Here is a 12,937-nt window from a genome sequence, read left to right as displayed (position 1 = left end):
AGGTGGATCGCTGTGAGTTTGAGGCCAGCCTGGTCTACAAAGCGAGTCCGGGACAGCCAAGGCTACACAGAGAAACCCTGTCTCAAAAACTAAAAAAAAAAAAAGATTTAAATGACACAGGCAGGTAGGCTTGCGTGCCTGTGTCCCATGGAGGCTGGAGGCCAAACGTGGGTGTCAGGCTCTCCTGGACTTATAGGAGAGTTGTGAGCTGCCTGGGTCCTCTGAAACAGCAGCAGGCACTCTGACCCACTGAGACATCTCAGCAGTTATCTCTTAAACTGAATTGCACAGTTCTGTGTACCAAATACACTTGCAGTATTATCAGCCATCCTAACTCCGTACTTGCATAAAAACTATAACTTAGCTGGGCATAGTGGCACACGCCTTTAATCCCAGCACTTGGGAGGCAGAGGCAGGTGGATCTCTGTGAGTTCGAGGCCAGCCTGGTCTATATAATGAGATCCAGGACAGCCAGAGCTACACAGTGAAGCCGTTTCTCTTTTTTCTCACCAGCCCTCTGTCCCTCCCCACTGCCCCGTGTATGTGTGTGTGTGTGTGTGTGTGTGTGACTTAAAGATTTATTTATATTTATGTATACGAGTCTGCGTGAGCGTTGCTATGTGTGTGCGTGCCTTTGAAGGCCAGAGGAGGATGTCAGATCCCCTGGAGCTGAAGTTACAGGCAGCTGTGAGCTAGCTACTCAGTGCGGTGCTGGAAACCGAACTCGGGTCCTCTGCAAGAACGGGAAATACTCTGTTGCTCTTGAGCGCGGAGTCATTTCTCCAGTGCCACAACAGCTATTGTAATTATTATTATTCTTGAGCAAGGGTCTCCATCTGTAGCTAAGGCCAGCCTGGATCTGCCTATGTCACCCAAGGTGATCTAGAACTTTCTCGTCTCCTCCTGTAAGCATGAGAGAATAAACACGAGAGACTTCAAGAACTTTCCATTCCCACAGGTGGGAACTGGAACTGCATACCCAACAGGACTCCACGGAACCCCTGCCAACCTCAACCTGCTGCCTGGCTCCATGGATTTGCCTATTCTGCTTCCTCACATAAGTGATAGCATATAACAGATGTGTGCTTTCTTCCTCCAAGGATAACATCGTCAGGCTTTGTCTGCACTGCAGCATGCATCAGACCTTCATTCCCCTCCGAGTCTGAGTGATACTCCATTTTACAGCTAGGTCACAAACGGCTGGTCCGCCATCTGTTGATAGTCTTTTAATGACTTCCACATTTCAGCCATTGTGAATAGTGCTGCTGCAATGGGCATTCACGTATTAAGCTCTGCTTGCATATCTGATTTCAGTTACTTGGGATCTCTGCCAAGGAGCTCAATCTGAGTAACATAGTAACTGTGTCTAACTTGTTGAGGGGTTGCTAGCCTGTTTCCCACAATTTACATCCCCAAAAGCAGTTTATACATTTCGTTATTTAATTGTAAAAATTTTCGTTTATCATCAGGAGTGGTGGTGTATCCCTTTAATCCCAGCACTCGGGAGGCAGAGAAAGGTGGATCGCTGTGAGTTCAAGTCCAGCCTGGTCTACAAATCGAGTCCAGGACATCTAGGGCTACACAGAGAAACCCTATCTCAAAAAAAGTTTGCATTTATCATCATCATCATCATCATCATCATCATTATTGGTGTGTGTGTGTGGTGTATATGTGTAAGGTGTGTGTAAGGTGTGTGTAAGGTGTGTATGTGTGTTGAGGTCAAGTCTTTCTCCTTCCACTTTTATGTGCATTCTGGAGACTGAACTTAGGTTGCCAAGCTTACATGTCAAGTGCCTTTACCCAGTGAGCCATGCTGTGGCCTTCACAGTTCCTGTGTGTGTGTGTGTGTGTGTGTGTGTGTGTGTGTGTGTGTGTGTATGTTTATACAGTCTGCATGTATTGAAAATCAAATCCAAAACCTCATGTAAACTAGACAAATGTTCACCATTCAGCTTCTACACTTCAGATTGCAAAAGGGAAAAGGAAGTCTGCAGATAAAAGCAGAGAGGTGGGGGCTGGAGAGATGGCTCAGAGGTTAAGAACACTGACTGTTATTCCAGAGGTCCTGAGTTCAATTCCCAGCAATCACATGGTGGCTCACAACCATCTATAATGAGATCTGATGCCCTCTTCTGTAGGCTCAATTATCTTATCAAATATATTTTATTACGAACTTATTAACCAAGAGTACCTCTCTTATAACCCGACTAATCTAAACAATAGGAAAAGGAGATTAAAGGATACAATAATGAAACTGTAAGGATATCAGTTCCGAGGCGTAATCAGCAGGATTTCTTCTGCTGGAACCTGGAGCAGCCAGAACCCAGAACCTCAGCCGGAGCCTGGAGCCCCAAAGTCTTCCCTTGAGCGGTTCTTTCTAGGAGCATCTCAAAGTGGAGCGATGAACAGCCAAAACTATCCCCAGTCTCTAAAGGCCCTGCCTCTTGTTTTTGGCTTATATTTATACCTCCTCTCACAATTTGTTCAAGGATGTTTTTCAGCTGGGTAATAACCAATCTCCCCCACACGGTGGCTCAACTTCTAAGGGGATAAACATCACCTGCTCTCTCACAAGTCTTTTTCTCATCCCCTACTTGTGATCTAAACAAAAGATATGTTTATCTCTCCTTCACTCTTCTGGTGTGCAGGCAGAGCACTGTATACAAAATAAATAAATAAATCTTTAAAAAATTTTCATTTTCATTTTCATTTCTCTCTGTGTGTGTGTGTGCATGAGCTCAAACACACTCATGTGTAAGTGCATGTGAGTGCCCAGGGAGGTCAGAAGAGGGCGTCAGATCCCCTGGAGCGATAGTTACAGGCAGTTACAAGCCAGCGGACTTGGGTACTGGGAATGAAATTTTGGTTCTCTGGAAGAGCAGCCCATGCTCTTAACTACTGAGCCATCTCTCCAGCCGTTGCTTTTTTTTTTTGTTTTGTTTTGTTTTGTTTTTCAAGACAGGGTCTCTCTGTGTAGCCTTGGCTGTCCTGGACTCGCTTTGTAGACCAGGCTGGCCTTGAACTCACAGGGACCCGCCTGCCTCTGCCTCCCTAGTGCTGGGATTAAAGGCGTGCGCCACCACACCCGGCTCAGCCGTTGCTTTTTATTTATCTATTTTGTTTGTTTCTGAGACAAGGCCTCACATAGCACAGGCTGCTCTTGAACTGGCTGTAGTCAGAGATGACCCTGATCTTCTGATCCTCCTGCCTCAGCCTCTTGAGTCCTGGAATTACAGACCTGCACTACCAAGCATCCTTAGCCTGGGGATCGTGAGCAAGGCAAGGACTCTGCCAAGTCAGCTACATCACCAGCCTCAGGAAGCTATTTTATCACAATTGCTTAGGTTGAATTAAATTCTGAATTTATTTGTAGGGGTGCACCATGAATCATTATTAGGTCCCTAGAATATGAAAGAAGAACCATAAAAATACTGATGAATTCAACATATTTTATTCTGACACCAAAGAGGAAAATGTTTTAGGTCACACCGAAATCAATAATTTGTTATGGGTAGGATCAGTGAGTAATTTCTTAAAATGCTTCATAATCTAAGTAATAAAAGAGAGTGAAATACAATATTTAAATTTATGTTTAACTTACATTTGATATCGACATTGATGGAGTTGATATAGTCATAGCACACCATGGTGACAGCAAAGCCAAATTGGTTGATGCATCATTGATTCAGAATATTACCATTAATCAGAATATAATGCAGGATTTGGGAGGAAGAGGAGGAAGAAGATCAGGAATTCAAGGTCATCCTCAGCTATATAGTGAGTTCCAGACCAGCCAAGGCTACAAAGTGAGACTGTGTTAAAAAGTAAAGATACCCTCACTAATAAACAGTGAGTGGTACACACTTGTGGTCCTAGAGGTGGATGCTAGAGGGTCAGAAGTTTGAGGTCATCTTAGACTAAATAGGGAGTTTGCCAATGGTCTAGGCAATGTGTGACCCAAACTAAATAAATATTGATAAAAATTCCTTGAGCCGGGGATGTGACTAGACGGTAAAGCAAGCGGTTGCCAATCATATGGGAGGCCTTGGCTCAGAGTCTCAGCACTGTAAAATAAGAACAAACAAACAAACAAAACAAAACAAACAAACAAAAAACCCAAGAATGATTACTTACAAAGTTATAGGAACAGGGCAATGGGATGGCTCCTGGGTAAACGTGCTTGCCGATCCTCAGAACCCACAGCGTGGCAAGGAGAGCTCCCCAACTCCCAGAGCAGTGCTCCGAGCTCCACCCACATGCTGCGGCCTGCACACGCCTACGCATACACATACGCACGCATACACAAAATAAATAAGTGTAAAGAAATTCTTAAGTTACCAGAAACTTTTTTTCTTTTCTGAAATGAGGTAGAGATTTCTCTCATCATTGAGAAGTTCCTATTTTAGTATGGAGATGACAGAGATGGGGATTGTGACCCTGAGGACAATGGGCACTGGGTGTTGTCAGTCGCTATGTGGAGCCCTGCGCTCTCGTGCGCGGCAGAGGGGACACCGTGCTGTGCTCCAGTATGTTTTCACCTCTCTTTATTTTGTCCTACTCATATAACTGAAGCTGGACTGATCCCACAGGCAGAACACGTTAGTGTTATATTTTAAATAACTTATCATTTTTTTATGTGCATTTGGTGTTTTGCCTACATGTGTGTCTGGTCTGTGTGAAGGCGTCAGATCTTGAAGTTATAGACAGTTGTGGGCTACCATGTGGGTGTTGGGAATTGAACCTCCGTCCTTTGGAAGAGCAGTCAGTGCTCCTAACTGACTCCAGCCATCTCTCTCCAGCCCCAGTATTAAACTTTATTTATTTGTTTATTTTGGGTTTTCGAGACAAAGTTTCTCTGTGTAGCCCTGGCTAGTCTGGACTTGCTTTGTAGACCAGGCTGGTCTGGAATTTATAGAGATCCATCTGTCTTTGACTCCCAAGTGCTGGGATTATAGGACTGTGCCAGCATACCCAGTTCCCAGTGTTAAATTTTAAGTATAATCTGAGTGCAACAATTTTGGAGCAAGAGACAGAACTAGCACATTTAGCTACAAAAGAAAGCAGGGTCAAAATGTTCCCATTTTCATGCGGGGTGTGGTGGTGCATGCCTTTAATCCCAGCACTCAGGAGGCAGAGGCAGGTGGATCACTGTGAGTTCGAGGCCAACTTGGTCTACAAAGTGAGTCTAGGACAGCCAAGGCTACACAGAGAAACCCTGTCTCAAAAACCAATAAAATAAAAAAATTTAAGTTCCCATTTTCTTTTTTTTTTTTTCTTATCTTTTTCGAGACAGGGTTTCTCTGTGTAACAAGTCCTGGCTGTCCTGATCTTTGCAGACCAGGCTGGCCTCAAACTCACAGAGATCCCCCTGCCTCAGCCTCCCAAGTGCTGGCACTAAAAGTGTTTGCCAACTGGCCTGGCTGACGTGTTCCTATTTTCAAGGGATTATAAAAATTAGTTCCTGGGGCCTGGAGAGATGGCTAAGAGGTTAAGAGCACTGAGTGCTCTTCCAGAGGTCCTGAGTTCAATTCCCAGCAACCACATGGTGACTCACAACCATCTATAATGTGATCTGATGTCCTCTTCTGCAGATAAAGCACTCATATACAATAAAAAAAATAAATTTTTTTAAAAAGAAAGAAATGAAGAGAAAGAGAACACAGACACAGGCTCAAGGTTGGAAGAAGAAATAAGGTAAAATTGATTTGCTATGTATGGGTGTTGTGTTCATACATGTACACTTTGTATGTGTAGATCAGAGGACAACTTTCAGGAGTAAGAAGTGCTCACCTTTGACCTTGTTGCAGGGCAGGGTCTTTCTCGTTTCTCTTGCTGCTACACTGCATACTCTGGGCTGGCAGGCCCTTGAGCCTCTTGGCCCATTGTCCTGTCCCTGCATCCCACCTCACAGCAGGAGGGCTGGGATGGCAGGGGAGTGACCCAGCATCTTTTCCCATGGTATCTGAGCATTGGGCTTAGTTCGATGGCTTTCAACGCCAGTGCTTTTGTCCACTGAGCCTTCTATCTGGTCACAAAGTGAGACTGGGAAGAGTCCTATCATATCTTGTATGTTAATGGGAATGCCTGAATTAGGTGTGTGTATCACATGCATGTTGGCTGCCTGTGGAGGTCGGAAGACAGGACACCAGATCCTCTGGAGCTGGAGCCATGGACAGTTGGGAGGCACCACGTGTGGGAATTGAACCCAGGAACTTTTCAAGGGTAAAAAATGCTCCAAACCACTGAGCCCTCTCTCCAGCACCTCTTTCTAGATTTTTAATCTTCTTGCAGAAAAATGGGGCAGCATGCGTGGCAAAGAACAAAAAAATGATGTGGTATTTTGGCAATACCACATCATTTCTGGCCATCACCATAGGTAACGCTGGTGATGGAGTTCAAGGCTTGGAGTGTTAACTACTGAATTCCTCTTGCTTGGCTGGAGCTTGATCACGCATGTGGTTGCTAAACCTAGGAAATAAGCCAGTGCTGTTGACTCAAGCCCTGAGCCACTCTTTTGTTTGTTATTTTTGAGATAGGGTTTCTCTGTGTAACCTTGGCTGTCCTGGACTCACTCTGTAGACCAGGCTGGCCTCGAACTCACAGTGATCTGCCTGCCTCTGCCTCCTGAGTGCTGGGATTAAAGGCGTGTGCCACCAATGCCTGGCTCTGATTCATTCTTGTATTTGGGAGCCACTCATATAACATTATGGGCAAATACACAGGTGAGCCGGTCAGTTAAGGCACACTGGTCATGACCTTGCTTGTGACATACAGACAGACAAAGGGAAAAAATAGAGGGACAGAATACTTGCTACACATGGTTACATGTCAGAAAGGACTTGAGAGAAATCATAAGCAATATCCAAAAGATTTTATTATTGTTGTTGTTGTTTTAAAAATGAAAATCCCAAATCATTTGATTTCTACCAGTGAAGACTCAGGAGCCAGGTGCTGGAGTGAAAGCCTACTACCTCAGAGAGGCAGAGAAAGCACCCAGCTAACCTTCCTCCTCAGCTCATGTCTCAAAGGAAAACGTCAAAAACCAAAAATTCAGCTGGGTGTGGCGGCGCACGCCTGTATTCCCAGCACTCAGGGAGGCAGAGGCAGGTGGAACTCTGTGAGTTCGAGGCCATCCTGGTCTCCAAAGCAAGCCCAGGACAGCCAAGGCTACACAGAGAAACCCTGTCTCAAAAAACCAACCAACCTGGCAGTGAGTGGGGCTCGAGGTTGTGTCTTGTTGGGGTCTCCGCGGTGCGCAGCGCTCGCCCGCGCTGTCCTGCTAAGGCCTTCCCGCTGCCCGAGCCAAACGGCTTCAGCTCCGACTCCGCTGTGCGAGTTGAGTGGATTGCAGCCGTCACATTTGCTGCTGGTACAGCTGCTCCCCGTTATCTGGCTTACAAAAAGTTCTATGTTAAAGAGAATCGCACCAAAGCTATGGTGAACCTCCAGATCCAGAAAGACCACCCAAAGGCCGTGCATGCTTTTGACATGGAGGACCTAGGAGATAAGGCTGTGTACTTTCGCTGCGGGAGGTCCAAAAAGTTCCCGTTCTGTGACGGGGCCCACATAAAGCACAACGAAGAGACTGGAGACAACGTGGGGCCTCTGATCATCAAGAAAAAAGAAACTTAATGGACAGTTGCTGCACCCCAGCGTGTAGTGATGTCACCTTATTGTTTAAGTAGAAAGGCACCCACTCTGTCTGATTGGCCTTTTGGGGCTCTAGATGTGGTTGGTACCTTACAAATTGCAGCTTTCACATTCACGGTGTCAGCCTTGACACACCGTGGTGCACATTTGTTGAAAGAAGAAGAAAAGGCTAAAACGATCTCATGGTATATGGGTTCTTTTGGTCTTGTAAGGATCTGTTCCTTTAAAATAATGGTCTTAGAATATAGTTGTATCTGAAGTTAACGTATTAAATTATTCTCCAAAACAAACACAAAAATAAAACAAAACAAAACAAAACAAAAAACCACCACCAACAACAAAACCAACCAACCAAATCAACCAAACTAAAACCTAAAAGCTCAAAGCTAAAAGCCCCCCAAACCAAAAGCCTAAGGCCAAAAGCTTGCTTACTCAGCTTATGGTCCAGGAGGAAAAGGCCTGCTAATTCATAGGAGAGCCCAAGAAGAAAAAGCCAAATCTCAAAGTCCCTCCTTTGTAGGGGAGATAAACATGTTTTTGTTTTGGTCCCAAGTTTGGGAAGGGGAACAGATTTGTCAGAGAGCAGGTGATGTTTATTCACTTAGAAGTCAAACCACTTAGTTGGGGGGCTTGGGTGTTGCCAGCTGAAAAACATCCTAGTACAGACTCTAAGAGGACATGTATTTATGAGCCCAAAGCAGGAGCCTGTGCTTTTTTGGGGGACTTGGTATTGTTTGGCTGTTCATCCCCTGCCGCTCCGGCTTCTGGTTGCTCCAGGTTCCAGCAGCTGAAATCCCGCTGAATACCCTGGGAGAATGGTTCCTAGGAACTGATATCCGTAAGGTTTCCTTCTTGTTTTCCTTAATCTCCTTTCCTTCTTGTTTAGGGTAGTTGGGTTGTAAGGAGGTATATTCATTTAATACGTTCATAATAAAGTATACTTGTTAAGGAAATTGAGCCTACACTCCTTTCTTTCTTTCTTTCTTTTCTTTTCTTTTTATTTTTTTCTTTTTATTTTTTATTTTTATTTTTTTGGTCTTTTTGAGACAGGGTTTTTCTGTGTAGCCTTGGCTGTCATAGACATTGTAGACCAGGCTGGCCTCCAACTCACAGCGATCCACCTGCCTCTTCCTCCCAAGTGCTGGGATTAAAGGCGTGTGCCACCATGCCCGGCCCAAAGTCCCTCCATTCTATTTAATCCCTGTCAGCTGGTTTCTTGCTCTGGCTCTTGACCTAGGGTTAACTTCATTAAATCCTATGTACAGAAAGCTCTTGGATTAAAAGTGTGTGCTAGGGCTGAGCCACACCACGGTCACCTGTTTACAACAAAGTTCTTGGATTAAAGAGTCTCCTCTGGCCTCCACAGACCTGTACACACACATACATACAGGAACATACATACATACACATGTACGATAAGTGAGTTAATGCACTAAAGAGGAAAAGGCATTTAGTCTAAAACCCACAAACTAAGAAGGGATAAACCATGTAAAGTCCAAAGGGAGGGGGCTGGAGAGGTGACTCAGCGGTTAAGAGCAGTGACTGCTCTTCCAGAGGTCCTGAGTTCAATTCCCAGCAACCACATGGTGGCTCACAACCATCTGTAATGTGATCTAATGCCCTCTTATGCCCTATAGGGGTACATGCAGGCAGAGCACTGTATGCATAATAAGTAAATTAAAAAAAATAAGTCCAAAGGGAGAGTCTTCCAAAGGAGACACCGACTGCAAGGCCTCAAGGAGGGAACACTATCTGAAGTACGGAAGGCAGTGGAGTCAGAGAACTGCAAGAGAAGTTACAGAATATTGCATTCATCTGACGTGAAATGTGCAGAATAGGTACATGCTTGGAGACAGAAGGCAGCTGTCTCCTTAGCTACAGGAGGTGATGGTAGGTGAGGAGGGACAGTGAGCGTGTTTGAGGGTTCCTTTCTTGGGTGACTAGAATGTTCTGAAATTAAACAGCAATGGTGTTAAGTAACTCTTAACTATCCTAAAGCCACTGTACACTTTAAATGTGTGACTTAATCTGAGGTTACACAGCAATTATGGTGTTTTGAAAAAGACAATGTAATTAACATCAGTGTGACTAGGGGTCCAACATAACTTACACAGAATTCCTTTCCTGGAAAGTAGAATGCCCTCCTGAAAAGCCTGCGGCAATTTAATCTTACTCACAAATTCTTTGCATATCTAGTAGTCATGTTCCCATTTTTAGCACGCAGCAAACAAACTGTAACTATTTTAGTCACTTCTCGGCCTTTTGGCTAGGACCAAATGTAACTCTTTTAAAACTAGAGTGGACCATTTAAAATTATAGTTCAGCTAAGAGTAGCAGGGTATTCTTGGGAGGCAGAGGTAGGCAAGTCTGAGTTCAAGGCTAGCCGCATTTACATAGCTAGTTCCAGGCTAGCGAGACCGTTTCAAATACATACATACATACTACGTACATACACACATAATACATACATACATACATTCCATAGTCTGTGGTGATGTTACACCCCAGCATTCAGGCAGGAGGATTTCCCATTTGGAACTGTCTGACAAACCTAGCCAGATTCTGTCTCAAGTACAATTAAGAACAAGAAGATTATGGCTTTTGTAAGTCATACAATATATACTTGTGGCAAAATCTGGACTCTCATTGTGCTGTTACTTTGCTAAATTAAGATTTATATATTAGGCCGGGGGTAGTGGCACACGCCTTTAATCCCAGCACTCGGGAGGCAGAGGCAGGCGGATCGCTGTGAGTTCGAGGTCAGCCTGGTCTACAAAGTGAGTCTAGCACAGCCAAGGCTTCACAGAGAAACCCTGTCTCGAAAAACCAAAAAAAAAGAAAGAAAGAAAGAAAGGAAGCACACGTTTCCCAGATTTCTCTCTTCTCCTAGTGTCGGTGGCTGGATTGCAGCATCCTGGAGGATATCCACGTCACTAGATAGCAGGAGCCACCTGGGAACAAACCAGCATTGCAGAAACCTTGGCAGGGAGATCTCCCATCCGACTCATCCTACCCTCAGCTATCCTACCTGGGCCCCGCCCACCGCGCCCCTCGCCTCCGCGCGGTCTCCATGGTGACGGCCCGCCCCGCTTCCTTCTCTTCTTAGCTTAGCCGCCCCTCTCTCCCCTCCCCCCGCGCCTGGCGCCACTGAGGGGAGAGGGGGGTGGGGCAGGGGGGCGGGGACAGGATGCTGGCGAAGAGGAAATCGGCGGCGCGACGCCCGCTGCTAATTGGCTGCCGCGTCCGGGAGCCAGAAGCCCCGCCTCTCCAGCGAGGGTCACGTGATCCCTTTCAAAGATGGCCGCCCTGTTGTTTTGATGAATAATACTTGGTGGGGCGAGGGGGTAAGAGTAGGCTCGGAGGGGTAGGAGGGTTTTACGCGTACTGCGAGAGCTTCGCTTGTCCCCATCCCTCCCCTCCCCCGCTACCAGGGCTCTTGCGTGGAGGCGGGGCGAGCCTGGCCTGCTTTTAGAGGGGAGGGGCTTCCCGGTACGGTGCTGGGCTCTCTCCGGGCTGCTGTAGGGTCGCCGCGCCTCGGGGCCATCCAGCGTGCAGCAGAGCCGTTCCCGCCAGGGGCCAGGGGTGGGACCCGGAGCACGGTCTGCGGGAGAAAAACGCAGCTTGCCGCGTCACCGCCACGAAGACACGGCGCGCAGCGGGCACGAGCCGAGCTGGAGACCGCGCAGCCCGCTCTGGGTAACCTGGGAAAGCTGAGGGGAGTCAGTGGCGCCCGGAGAGGACCCCGTAGCAGCGGCGGTGGCCAGAGGAGGCAGCTCAGGGCGCTTGCAGCTGGAGGAGGCTGGGGCGATCCGAGCGACCGAAGCCAAGGCGATTCAGTGCCTCGTGTTCTTAGTTTTTAACCTCTGACTATGCAATTCTGAAACCTCCCCCACTGGGGGGCCAGACAGCCCGATAGATACCTTCCACTCTCCTTTGCTTCCGCCCTGGTCTCAAGAACTGAAGGATCTCTCTAACGCCTTTCACCATTAAGAGGAAAACGATGGAGGAGCTGAGCGCTGATGAGGTGAGGAGGCTGGGGCGTGGGGAGGAGGGGGGGGGCACCTTGAAAGGATTACTTGGCAACTCTTTGGCGCTTTGGACGGGGACGATTTTGCGCTAGTGGTGTCGGCTTTGGGGATTGGCATTTTCAAAAATAATGAAATATTATGAAAGTAGTCATTCATCACCAGGTTGGTTATATTGTAAGAAGCCTTTGCTCCACTTTGGGCTACGGCCTCCCCGGTGTGTTTACTCAATCACTAAAATTCCCCAGGGATAGAGAGTGCAAGACCCCTTATTCTCCTTTATTCTCTTGCCTTGTTTCTTCATTTGGATCTCTACTTGCTTTTTTTTTCTTTTTAAGGTCTGAAGATGAGAGCATCTTGAAGATGTTCAGTCTTTTAAAAAGCGGGTTCAAGAAAGAGGGGCAAAATTTAGATCATGGCATATTGTGTGCGCCTGTTTCCAGGTGTTTTAAAGAACAGTTTTACATAAAATCATTGAAAAGGAAGTGTTTGAAATCCCAGATACATGTAGCCATCATGTAGCCATCGCATTGTATAAATTGACCAAAAGTACCTTTGTGTTTGAGAGGCAGTTACAGATTCCTTGATAATTAAACGCTATATCCTTAACAGTTTAAAACTGTAGGAATTTAACAGACTCCTAATGACTTCTGGTATTGTATTGTATTTTACTTTCTTTATGACCCCCTCCCCCTTATACTTGGGTTGTGCTGTGTGAGACTGTCAGAAAAGCAATGGCAGTTAGGGAACAAGGAATTTCCTGTGGCTCAATGTACTTTTTTCCCTGTCTTTTTACCAATTGAAAGCATTCTTTTCAAGACCCCTTCTGGCTTAATTTCTTCCACTGCTTCTCCTGCAGTATTACGAAAGTAGGCATCTGTTGTGAGGTCGTTGGAAGAGGCCCCTGCTCCACTTTTGGCTATGGTTTGTTTAGTCACTAACATCCTCCAGAGATGGAGTGTGCACATAGGTGGGTGAAGGGTCAGGTAGGAAAAGTTGTGGCTTGGGATACTTTAGTTAGTAAGTCACAAGTGTTCATTTTGTGTCAACTAACTTGGTTTTCCTCAGCTACAGCAGGAGTGTATTTTATATCAGAAAAAGTCCTGAGCAGTTTCAGGAGAGTAACTAAGAAACACTTGGTTTTATGTAGTTTTTAAAAAGTACCCTTCTGCCTGGTGTGGTGGCGCACGCACACCTTTAATCCCAGCACTCGGGAGGCAGAGGCAGGCGGATCTACAAAGGGAGTACAGGACAGCCAAGGC

At 46.2% G+C, this 12,937-nt stretch overlaps 2 protein-coding genes across 2 annotated transcripts in view; both read left to right on the top strand.

Annotated features, from left to right (window-relative positions):
- The first annotated feature begins 6,883 nt into the window (after positions 1-6,883).
- Positions 6,884-7,986, top strand: LOC311599350 (CDGSH iron-sulfur domain-containing protein 1-like). Its single transcript, XM_084785172.1, has one exon. The coding sequence runs from the start codon at positions 7,018-7,020 to the stop codon at positions 7,630-7,632; it is 615 nt and encodes a 204-aa protein (XP_084641298.1). The 5' UTR covers positions 6,884-7,017; the 3' UTR covers positions 7,633-7,986.
- A 2,927-nt stretch (positions 7,987-10,913) lies between these two features.
- Positions 10,914-12,937, top strand: part of UBE4B (ubiquitination factor E4B) — a 100,921-nt gene continuing 98,897 nt past the window's right edge. The window contains 1 exon segment of the mRNA XM_084786706.1: positions 10,914-11,674. Within this exon segment, the coding sequence (XP_084642832.1) occupies positions 11,651-11,674 (24 nt within the window). The 5' untranslated portion in view covers positions 10,914-11,650.

Source organism: Acomys minous (assembly GCF_964271855.1).
Source record: "Acomys minous genome assembly, chromosome: 6".
In the NCBI taxonomy this organism is placed as follows: domain Eukaryota; kingdom Metazoa; phylum Chordata; class Mammalia; order Rodentia; family Muridae; genus Acomys; species Acomys minous.
The sequence above is the reverse complement of the archived record's forward strand: the minus strand, read 5'-3'. Positions and strand labels throughout refer to the sequence as shown.

What these genes read in the sequence shown, in the direction of transcription:
- LOC311599350 (XM_084785172.1), top strand. Translation starts at nt 7,018, where the DNA reads ATGTCTCAAAGGAAAACGTCAAAAACCAAAAATTCAGCTGGGTGTGGC.